This window comes from Crinia signifera, chromosome 7, assembly GCF_055691185.1.
Source record: "Crinia signifera chromosome 7, ASM5569118v1, whole genome shotgun sequence".
Classification (NCBI taxonomy): Eukaryota; Metazoa; Chordata; class Amphibia; order Anura; family Myobatrachidae; genus Crinia; species Crinia signifera.
The window spans coordinates 26,443,436-26,455,631 of record NC_139223.1 but is presented as its reverse complement, the minus strand read 5'-3'; the positions used below and the strand labels follow the sequence as shown (position 1 = coordinate 26,455,631).

Below are 12,196 nucleotides of genomic sequence, written 5' to 3'. Positions count from 1 at the left end.
ACCTGGGAAATGTGTCACTGAGTAATGAGTGCACCTGCTGGGTGACCTGTGAAATGTGTCAGTGAGTAATGAGTGCACCTGTGCACCTGCCGGGTGACCTAGAAAATGTGTCAGTGAGTAATGAGTGCACCTGTGCACCTGCCGGGTGACCTGGGAAATGTCAGTGAGTAATGAGTGCACCTGTGCACCTGCTGGGTGACCTGGGAAATGTGTCAGTGAGTAATGAGTGCACCTGTGCACCTGCCGGGTGACCTGGGAAATGTCAGTGAGTAATGAGTGCACCTGTGCACCTGCCGGGTGACCTGGGAAATGTCAGTGAGTAATGAGTGCACCTGTGCACCTGATGGGTGACCTGGGAAATGTGTCAGTGCGTAATGAGTACATCTGTGCATCTGCCAGGTAACCTGGGAAATGTGTCAGTGAGTAATGAGTACGCCTGTGCTCCTGCTGGGTGACCTGGGAAATGTGTCACTGAGTAATGAGTACACCTGTGCACCTGCTGGGTAACCTGGGAAATGTGTCAGTGAGTAATGAGTACACCTGTGCACCTGCTGGGTGACCTGGGAAATGTGTCAGTGAGTAATGAGTGCACCTGTGCTCCTGCTGGGTGACCTGGGAAATGTGTCAGTGAGTAGTAAGTACACCTGTGCACCTACCGGGTGACCTGGGAAATGTCTCCTGGCCACAATAAGTACTTTCCAGCCAAGCCACAGGTGTATGATGTATAATATAGTATCATAGTATGATCCATTTAATAGTGTTAGAAAAATAAATAGAAATGCAAATGTTAATGATCTGTAAATGTAAATAAGCTGTTAAGGAAATGGATGAGAACAGAGACTTGTGGCTGAACCTATTGCCCCTCAGCTACTGGCCAGGAATGTGTCACACAGATCACTATCTGCCATGTAACTGTGGTGTAATTAAGGAAGAGCAGAATCAATTTCCCTTTCATCTGCCTCCCCCCCAATAAGGACCAGAGCCTGGAGTGCAGGTAAGAAGAATAGCTGAGTCCTGATTGGCCTGAACAGTGGAAGCCACACCCCCAGCATTGCAGATAACTAACCTGTCAGATCTGCCCCAGCATTAATGGGAGAAGAGAGCAGCATCACTGCAGACATGGGACACAGCACCAGGCGGCATCCTGTGGAGGTGGAAGCCATTGGATTAATGCAGAACGGCAGATATAAGGTGAGACTGAGTATTTCCTATGTCCAGCTGGACAGTGGCTTCGCTTCTCCTGCATGAATTGCACTTGCCCATTTGTGTGTTGAGGGATGTCCTGTATGTTAGCCTGTATTGGATATTAAATATCTACACCCTGCTAATTTTGTTGCTCTGATAAGATGCCGACGATCCCCCCACTAGCAATGAGTGGCTGGGATCACTATCCCCTGCTGTATTCCCTGTATGACAGCTTTGCCAGATTCAAAGATCTTGCATTGATTATGCTGTCTGCCACAGTCTAGATTTATAGAGTGCCGAGCTGCCCATGAGCCTTCCCCCCCCCCCCCCCCCGCGACCCCTAAACGAAAAGTCGAGATTTGTCCTTGTGTCTTTTAGTAATGGACAAACATTGTATTATTTCAGGGAAGCTACATACTGTTGGAGACTGTAGATATATTTTAGTGGGCGTTTCTTTGTTATTGCTAATGCTACATTAATACTGGTCTTCATAATTGCTTCCTAGATGTACATGTTTTCGGTTGCGTGGTCTGACCATAACAAGGTCCTTATCTACAGAACGTTCGGCGAGTTCAAGAAGTTCCAGGTAAGGTTGTCTTCGGAACATCCACGTACGATGGTGCAGGATGCCGGCCATCCTATAGAACCTGCATGCGAGTATGTTGGCAGTACGGGTGCTGGTGGCTTAAAGAGGGTCCCGGAATTCCTACAGTGCAATATAAAGGCCCCCATACACTAGCCGAGCCCCCCCCCCCCCCCCCCCCGGCAGCTCCCCGGAAGGCTCACTTACGATTTGGCACTTGACGTGCCAAATTTACATGCAATAAAACTTAGTTCCCAGCTGCCGCACGGACCCCACTGACTGACTGCCCAGCACCGCAGGGACCCCGCTGCCCGCCCTGTGCTACCCACCCCATGGACCCCGCCGCTGCACATAGGTGTGTGCCAACGGTACTTCACTGCTGGCACACACCTAGGATCGGAACCAAAACATTGTGGGTGCAAAAAATGACCCGCGATGTGTCAGTGAAGGGTCCGATCTGATAAATTTAATGTGCAGCCCGTCCGACCTCTCCACTCTGACCCGATGCGCATCAGGTCGGAGGGGATGTCAAACATCCGATTTGGGCTGATTTCTCTGCCCGGTCCGTCGGAATCAGGCGAAATCAAATGCGTTTGATGTCCCATCGGGTCCGATGTGCGTGTTGATGTCCCATGCAGGTCCGACCACCGACTCGGACTCCCCTCTTGGCGGTGGGGAACATGAGTCACATGTGAACGGCCCACAGGCTAGCGGGGGATCGCATGGCCACACACTGCTGAGCTATCACTGCGGTCCCTATGACCCTCCTTAGTGGTTTGTCCTCAGACTGACGGATGGTTTTGTCTCCCCTGCACAGACAGGTCTGAAGAGGACATTCCCGTTGGAAGCCGGGCTCCTGAACAAATCCGAGAGAACTCTGCCCAAACTGAGAGGTGAGAACAGTTACCGATGGGGATAATGGGTGTCGACCATTAGTTCCACAATGATAAGGTCGAAGGTCATCATGCTGACCGCTATTGGTCGACACATAAAAAACATCAACATGCATTAGGTTGGTCAAAAGGTCACACGTGGAAAAGGTCACGGAAAACAATCAACATTTCAGTTTTTTTGTCTCTGTCATGAAAAACTCATGTCGACTTTTTTCCCATATCGACCTGCTTAGGTCGACCTTTTGACCACGTCAGTCTAATGCATGTCCACATTTTTCATGTGTTGACCAGTCTGTCGGCCAATTGACGCATACTGTGGATAACGCGATGAAGCGTACTCTTTGGTTTTATTCAAAATTGAATAGTCCCTTAGGATAATTCGTTGGACCTCTTGAGTGACAGCCCAGGCATGAGCAGCGACAGAGATATGCGGAAATACTTTGATGTATAGATCTTAGGGGTGACATTTAATGAGAAAAACGTCCGAAATCGCACTTTTTCCCGAATTCGCACATTCTGAAAGTGCGATTTTTAGTCGCGCCGGAACTCGCATCCAGATGTTTTCCCATTGAAAAATATACAATTCGCATATTTAATGAGATGCGAAATCGGGAAAATGTGTCAAAAATTCGCCACATATGTAGACCAGGTTCTGACAGGGTAACTGGCCAGAACCCTGCACAGATCATCGAGATCTGTGCATGGTCCTGTCTTAAAAAATGTGCAAAAGTTTTTTTTTTTTTTTTACACAAATTCGCACATTTCCTCAAATTCGCACATTTTCATGCCTAAATATCGCACTTATTCGCACTTTTTTACCCGGAATACGCACCTCATTAAATATGCGAATTCGCTGCAAAAAAATGTGATTTTAAAACTCGCATTCTATTAAATGTCACCCTAGGTGTCAAGTCTTATTTACCCAGCCGTTAGCCCACATACCAATCCATACCAATCCAATAACAGCCATCTGTCAACGGCATTTACAAAATGAGAGCAAACACCACATTGGCTGCTACTTCCTGTATGTCCGGCGTATAATTTACCGAATGACTACAAGATAGCTGAGGGCAACAAATGCCCTTGCCCAAAGTTCCCTTGTTCAGTACGTGCTGCAGGGTCCACAAAGGCGGTTTCACTTTCGCGTCCAATTAAGTTGCAGCCAGATCAATACAGGATGCGACACCATAAAATGCAATAGAATACAACAGAACATATTACACAACAGTATTTTGCAGACTGTGAAGGAAGTGAGATAAAAAAAAAGATTTCTCTGACACAATAAATGACTAATGAAAAGTTAAAGTTCATTGAAAGCAGAGGCCTAGACCATTCTTTTCTTGGTTGGCAAGAGGTGTTGCATCAGAACGGATGGGTGGGCGGAGCCTTGTGAAGAGGGGACGTGGCCCATCGCCGCTACCCCCGTTCTCTTCATTTTGGGGGGCGCTCCCCTAGCAGCTCTGCAGAGTTCGGCTCCCTCAATGCACTCCTCCCCTCCCTACACTAAAGAGATTCCGTGCGTAGCCTCACGACATCTCTTCAGCGATCATCGGCTGCTCTGGCTTTGACTTCTAAGTGATTGCTGCTTTAAAAATCGCCCGAGTTCTGCACCTCCAGCGAAACTGGACTGTATTACTCCTAGCAATTAGCTGCTACTTTATTTCAGACATATTTAGTAGTTCTTACCAAGTCTAGCTATCTTGTTAGATCATACAGGGATACACTGACTTGTCAAACATGTATGGATTTATTTGAATATTGTAGTTTGAAAAGTATAGTTGCAATGATCAAACACCACCACTAGATGGCAATGGAGTTCCATTGGATTATAGGGTACTTGTGGAGTATCACGGCTCCCATCGCATGCCATATATAGTGGCATGCGATGCGATTTTTACCGATTTTGGCCGTTTTTTTGACAAAATCGTATGAAATCGCATCGCATGCGATTTGATCGCATACGATTTTGCACTGAAAAGCATCCAAATGCATTGGAATTAGTATTAAACATGTTCAATGGCCCCCAACTGGCATTTTTGAGGCTGTACCACCCCCACTATCAACGCGAGCCCCGCGAGGGGACGCGGACACCTGTGAAGCCCGTGAGGGGACACGGATACCTGTGAAGGTATCCGCTGCGCTCGCCACGCTTCGGGCTTGCCACACTTTCTATTCTCAACTCCACGCCAACGTGGATAGTGGGAGTATGAAAAGGTCGTAGGACGCTTACCGCCGCCCCTCGCGGGCTCGCTGCGCTCGCCACGCTTCGGGTTCGCGTTGATAGTGGGGGTGGTACAGCCTCAAAAATGCCAGTTGGGGGCCATTGAACATGTTTAATACTAATTCCAATGCATTTGGATGCTTTTCAGTGCAAAATCGTATGCGATGCGATCAAATCGCATGCGATGCGATTTTTTTGCATACGATGGACATCGTGGGAGCCGTGATACTCCACAAGTACCGATTATAGTTCTATGCCTGGGTAAGCAGATGTGCTCTTCACTTACTTCATCAACTAAAAGTATTTTTTTTCCAGCCGCTCCTAAAAAACTTGTGAAGAAAAAGAATAACAGGACGTCACTAGAAACACTAAATAAGCTGGAGACGTATTCACAGACGCTGCTGAAGCTGGACGCCAAGATCTCGCAGAGTGACTTTGTGGTGCAGTTTTTCACTTTGAACAACCAAGACCTCAACCCAGCCATTGCAGAAGACAGGTGAGGTGACGTTCTGAGCAAACCTCTCCTCTTGAATATTTCCAGTGTAGTAACAACAATAATAATAATAATAAAAACAACTGAATCTGAGAAAATGAAACAGGTTCAAGAGAGTTTGCACATAAATATAGAACGCTTGCCATTGAACTGGTGGAATTTAGTTGAAAAATTGCAGGGGGTGCAGCTGCTATGGGGCCCAGAGCTGAGAGGGGCCACCTTCCCTGTCACAGTTACATGTGCTATATACAGGGTGTAGCTACCATAGGTGCAGGGGGTGCAGCTGCTATGGGGCCCAGAGCTGAAAGGGGCCACCTTCCCTGTCACAGTTACATGTGTTATATACAGGGTGTAGCTACCATAGGTGCAGGGAGTGCAGCTGCTATGGGCCCAGAGCTGAGAGGGGCCACCTTCCCTGTCACAGTTACATGTATTATATACAGGGTGCAGCTACCATAGGTGCAGGGAGTGAAGCTGCTATGGGGCCAGAGCTGAGAGGGGCCACCTTACCTGTCACAGTTACATGTGTTATATACAGGGTGTAGCTACCATAGGTGCAGGGAGTGCAGCTGCTATGGGCCCAGAGCTGAGAGGGGCCACCTTACCTGTCACAGTTACATGTGTTATATACAGGGTGTAGCTACCATAGGTGCAGGGAGTGAAGCTGCTATGGGGCCAGAGCTGAGAGGGGCCACCTTCCCTGTCACAGTTACATGTGTTATATACAGGGGTGTAGCTACCATAGGTGCAGGGGGTGCAGCTGCTATGGGGCCAGAGCTGAGAGGGGCCACCTTCCTTGTCACAGTTACATGTTTTATATGCAGGGTGTAGCTACCATAGGTGCAGGGAGTGAAGCTGCTATGGGGCCAGAGCTGAGAGGGGCCACCTTCCCTGTCACAGTTACATGTGTTATATACAGGGTGTAGCTACCATAGGTGCAGGGAGTGAAGCTGCTATGGGGCCAGAGCTGAGAGGAGCCACCTTCCCTGTCACAGTTACATGTGTTATATACAGGGGTGTAGCTACCATAGGTGCAGGGAGTGAAGCTGCTATGGGGCCAGAGCTGAGAGGGGCCACCTTCCCTGTCACAGTTACATGTTTTATATGCAGGGTGTAGCTACCATAGGTGCAGGGAGTGAAGCTGCTATGGGGCCAGAGCTGAGAGGGGCCACCTTCCCTGTCACAGTTACATGTGTTATATACAGGGTGTAGCTACCATAGGTGCAGGGAGTGAAGCTGCTATGGGGCCAGAGCTGAGAGGAGCCACCTTTCCTGTCACAGTTACATGTGTTATATACAGGGGTGTAGCTACCATAGGTGCAGGGAGTGAAGCTGCTATGGGGCCAGAGCTGAGAGGAGCCACCTTTCCTGTCACAGTTACATGTGTTATATGCAGGGTGTAGCTACCATAGGTGCAGGGAGTGCAGCTGCTATGGGGCCCAGAGCTGAGAGGGGCCACCTTCCCTGTCACAGTTACATGTGTTATATACAGGGTGTAGCTACCATAGGTGCAGGGAGTGAAGCTGCTATGGGGCCAGAGCTGAGAGGGGCCACCTTCCCTGTCACAGTTACATGTGTTATATACAGGGTGTAGCTACCATAGGTGCAGGGAGTGAAGCTGCTATGGGGCCAGAGCTGAGAGGGGCCACCTTCCCTGTCACAGTTACATGTGTTATATACAGGGTGTAGCTACCATAGGTGCAGGGAGTGCAGCTGCTATGGGGCCAGAGCTGAGAGGGGCCACCTTCCCTGTCACAGTTACATGTGTTATATACAGGGTGTAGCTACCATAGGTGCAGGGAGTGAAGCTGCTATGGGGCCAGAGCTGAGAGGAGCCACCTTTCCTGTCACAGTTACATGTGTTATATACAGGGTGTAGCTACCATAGGTGCAGGGAGTGAAGCTGCTATGGGGCCAGAGCTGAGAGGGGCCACCTTCCCTGTCACAGTTACATGTGTTATATACAGGGTGTAGCTACCATAGGTGCAGGAAGTGCAGCTGCTATGGGGCCAGAGCTGAGAGGGGCCACCTTCCCTGTCACAGTTACATGTGTTATATACAGGGTGTAGCTACCATAGGTGCAGGGAGTGCAGCTGCTATGGGGCCCAGAGCTGAGAGGGGCCACCTTCCCTGTCACAGTTACATGTATTATATACAGGGGTGTAGCTACCATAGGTGCAGCAGGTGCAGCTGCTATGGGACCCAGAGCTATGTAACTATGCTTCTCAGGCCTGCTCATGGTGACGTGGTAGTGCATTATAATGCCACATATTCTAGTCATAAGACGTGGTGATACCATCAGAGTCCATGTTCTGTGTCTTTGCCCACAGTCTTTTCATCATGCCATCTGAGAAGAGAGAGGAAAGCCGCATTGCCTCAGCATATATCCCTGACATATCTGGACCTATGATCTCACACAGTTACCTGTGTACAGCAGACTATGAAACAGTCGATCTGAAGAACAGGACGTTTACGGTGAAGCGTCACGAGCTTCTAGATGTGCTGCTGAAGCAGAGCACTGGTAAGTGGCACTGTGAGGAGCATCACCAGCTAACGACGGGTACGACAGGCTGGGCTATCGGTATAAGTTACCATACACTGGAAGATGCAAGCGCTGTTAATTCCACTGCAGGATATTGGCAGATTGTATGAAGGGCAATCCAATGATCATAGCCCCACCCCCCGACAACCATTAAGCCACGCCCCCACATTTTGATTAGCCCACGGACCAGCCAGTGAAAGAAAATGGATGACCATCGATAGCTAAAACTATCGATGGTCACCCATCACATAGTTTATTGACATCGATGGCTGGATGTGTCACGTAGGCCATAATCTCCTTTAACTCCTCTTACTTGTACCTGCAGGCTGGTGGCTGGTGGAGAACCACGAGAAACAACTGGCATGGTTTCCAGCTCCTTACCTCCAGGACCACAGGAATACAGAGAAGAGTGACACTTCTGAGGAACGCCAAGAAGAGGGTATGAGGGGACCTATAAATATATCTGTGGCCCAAATGTGGTGTCTACATACGTTTTCCATTCCTAGCTTATTTAATTTACTTTACTCAACTAGGCTCTGAGGGTTATTTTGCCCCATTGGAACTCCCTGCGTATCTGTTATAGGTGGTTTGATACACTTCTTTCCATGTGGGTATCTAACTCTGCTATGGTTGCATCCATGGGTGGAGAAATGCATCAACGCCCCTGATAGGAGCCTATTAATGCTGCTCTAGCCCAGAAGATAATGGGGATCAGGGGCCTTGGATATAATGGTAACCCCTCAATTCTGGGCCCCAATTGGCCACATTCGCAGTAGCTCTACCACATTTTTAGATACCTTCTGTGACCCACGGAGGCAACCAATCCCCCTACTACGCTTTAGGCCCTTGTCCAGTGATGCCAGTAGAGATGTTCCACCAAATGCTAAATAACAGGGCTGGCTGAACTGGTCCTCAAGATCTTCCAAAAAGTCCACGTTTTCCAGACCACCTAGCTGGTGCACAGGTGCAGTCATTACTAACTGTCACATGTTCAATCATGGTGCATTCATTCTTAACTGACTACATTCTACAGATCCACCGTTGGCCTGGAAAACATGAACTGTTGTTAGTTCTCCAGGATGGCCATCCCTGCATTAGAATGTCAGCCATCACATTTCCGACCTCAGATCTTGCACTGACTCTGTGTCTTTTCTTCCAGGTACTTTGTGGATAGTAGTAAAAAGCTACGAAGAACAGCACATTGATGACATTTCTGTCACTATCGGGGCTGTGGTGGAAGTTTTGAAGAAATCAGACTGTGGATGGTGGCTGATCAGGTGAGGACATATTTTGCCTGATCAAACTCTCTGTTCTCAGGGGTAGTGTCTCCGTTGGTGGCCTTGTTGGTGCATGGCTCCACACAATAGCATTGTGGAGGTTAGCTAGACATGCTGTAAAATTGAGTATATCATATCTAATTGCCTCCAATGTTTGTCTGCTTTTGTTTTGCCATAGCTACAACAGAAGGACTGGTTACATCCCATCTCTCTACCTGAAACCTTACACAAACCCATGTGAGAAGATCCTGAGCATCCTCAACATGAAACAATATGTGTCTACCCCCAGCCTGCGTGAAGGGAAATGCTACAGAGATGTTGATTTGTTTCTACATTCCAGGACATCCTTAGGTGACCAGAGAGAGTTGGAAAACCCTTTAGGAGGGAGCAGAGAGAGGTCCCAATCTTTGGAGACTGCATCAGTCTGCTCCAAAGCCAGCTTTGATCAGGATTCAGACTTAGACAGCACAACAGGGAGTAGCGGTGGATCAAATTTCACTTACAGCGAGAGCTCTTCATTGGCCAACTCCAGCCCATCGCTGTCAGCAAAGACATCTACATCTCATATGCCCAAAGTTCCTCCGAGACCCAACCCTGATGAGATCCTTCAGAGGTGCAGCACAATCACCAAGAAGAAACTGCAAAGGTGTCCAGTGGGTGGTGGGACAATTGAAGTCTCTGGTCCCCAAACTTTGGGGATGGAAAGATGAGATTGCCACTGTTCAATCTTCTGTCCCCCATGGACTTTTCTTTCTGTGGAGAGTACCCACTGAATGGTGGATCAGATGGTTATTAGGTGTAGACTATTCTCATACACTGAACTTCTTCTTTCTTCTTTTTTTTCTTCTACACCCTGACAGAGAGGCAAGAATCCCACACACCACACACATAGGGATTGGAAAGTAAAGAGGCAGACTTTATTACATAAAATGATTCAACCTTAACAGAAGAATGTATTTAAAGACATTGGATAAGATTATGTAATTCACTATTTAAGTGATTATTGCTTCTTTTATCCAAATATAAAAGACCTCTAGAATATACACAACTGTATTTGCAGGGCATTATATGAAGTAGAGTACATCCTGTATTTACAGGTTACCATATTCCATCTATACGTCATTAGTTATTTTGGCAAAGTTTGCCAGAAGAGTATATACATAGCGGTAACGCTACTAGTTGTAGTAGAATTTTATCTACCAAAAATGTTAGGTGAGACATAGGGCCTGATTGCCAGTCGCAATCGATGCCGACGGTGACTTGGAGGTGACTTTTTTAGATGCACATTGATGTCACGGTCCTCTGGGTATATCATGGGCGTGTTGCTGAACTGGTTACGAACTTGAGTGACAGGGGAAATATCATCACTCACCTATTCCATGCTGTCGTTAACGACAGCATTGAAGGGGGTTAGATCCGACTTTTTTTTAAAGTTGGATCGGATATGTCGGAAACAGCCCCGGATTGTCGAATTCACAGCCTTTTTCCGACAATCCGCATCCATTTCCGACAATTTGAGGGCTTCCGTACATTGAATACCGACTGTCGATGTACTGTTGGATCAAACCAAAAATACCTGTGATTCGGACTGTTGTGACGTTTCGACTGTCAGAATCTCATATTGAATACTCCCATAGATGTACACAAGGGGAAGAACTGATACCAGCATAAAATCCCAGAAGCAACTACGCCCAATTACGATAAGGCAATGGCAACAGCATGCGACTAAGCATCAGCCCCAAATATAGTAACATTATACCCTTGTAGGGTGTTTCTTCATAGGTATGAAGTGTATAACATTGTAACATTTCTCGTGTATATGTGGTACGGTTTTCGTGAAAATTGTACATGAAGTTCTGAATCAGAGGGTCATTTCTGGTGTAAGTGCGGCTTGCTACAGGCATGTTTTTAAATGGTGGCCAGTGCGATATAGACAGTGATAGCACCATCATCAATGTAGACTTTTCTGTGGTCCAAAACTTCACTTTACCATTTCAATGGTCCTTCTTTTAAGACTTCTTTCAATGTCCCGTCTCTCTTATGCCAGGTGTTAACAGTTGTTGCAGACAAGGGTGTCCCAAAAACAGACCTTTTCTGCCATACATGATAATGCGTGATATAATACTGGCATATGGAGGGGTGCATTGATATGAACACATTGCAGTATGTAGTGATATATGTACAAATCTCATTATTAATTGTGTATTATAAAAAAGAGTTTCCTATTAACACTGTAATACTGTATATTCCAATAAAGACAATATATCACAATGTTCGGTTTTCTCTCATCCATGTCCTACATCATCCAGTACAGTTGTGTTCCGCTATGTGAGATGTCTATGGCTGATAGTGAGCTGAGCTTACACCGATAATTGGGTCGCCATAACTGAGAGCAGACGTAGGTCGACACAGGTTCCACGTATGCCTTCCAAGCTGCGTCATTGTTGGACATTGCACACATATGCTCCAATGAGGACAGTCATTGAAGCTAACACCAAGACGTTTCTGATTGGCTCATTTCTAATGCACCGCAGCTGTTGGTATATGCGTACATTGGAGCCGTATCGCCACATTGTGAGCCTGTTTCAGTGTGCTCATGCGCTGCGTAACGTGTTCACAAGAAGGTGCACGTGCGAGAGAGTTCGGGCTAAATTTACAAAAGCTTCTAAAAATGAAAAGAGGTGAGGTTGCCATAGCAACCAATCAGATTCTATCTTTTGCTAGGCTGCAATAAGGGAATGATAGAAACACGGTTTCATCAGTAGCGCCATTGAAACAAACCCCATCCCTCCTGCATGAGCAGCTTCTGCGTCTCAGTATGGCCTCCAGTGTTAGTGACTGTACAAGCTGCTTTCTGCGACATGCCTGGGTTACCACTCAGGTGCGCCCCCTGTGTCCAATTCTGTACTGCGCCTTCAGGTGAAATTGTATTAGTTTTTGCATGTTTGTGGTCATTTTTCTCCCACAGGAGTCCCAGAACCAACGCGTTTCTCCACCTTTTT

At 47.3% G+C, this 12,196-nt stretch overlaps 1 protein-coding gene across 1 annotated transcript; it reads left to right on the top strand.

The window, feature by feature from the left end:
• Positions 1-643: 643 nt before the first annotated feature.
• LOC146019935 (NADPH oxidase organizer 1-like) lies at positions 644-11,450 on the top strand. Its single transcript, XM_083152606.1, has 8 exons — positions 644-1,191; positions 1,691-1,771; positions 2,586-2,661; positions 5,198-5,378; positions 7,706-7,896; positions 8,243-8,356; positions 9,077-9,194; positions 9,373-11,450. Exons 1-8 carry the CDS (start codon positions 1,090-1,092, stop codon positions 9,902-9,904), a joined length of 1,395 nt encoding a protein of 464 aa, XP_083008732.1. The 5' UTR covers positions 644-1,089; the 3' UTR covers positions 9,905-11,450.
• Positions 11,451-12,196: the final 746 nt, after the last annotated feature.

What these genes read in the sequence shown, in the direction of transcription:
- LOC146019935 (XM_083152606.1), top strand. Translation starts at nt 1,090, where the DNA reads ATGGGAGAAGAGAGCAGCATCACTGCAGACATGGGACACAGCACCAGG. An exon ending in GCGAGTTCAAGAAGTTCCAG is followed by an intron (nt 1,772 to 2,585) that starts GTAAGGTTGTCT and finishes TCCCCTGCACAG; the next exon opens with ACAGGTCTGAAGAGGACATT. An exon ending in TGTGGATGGTGGCTGATCAG is followed by an intron (nt 9,195 to 9,372) that starts GTGAGGACATAT and finishes GTTTTGCCATAG; the next exon opens with CTACAACAGAAGGACTGGTT.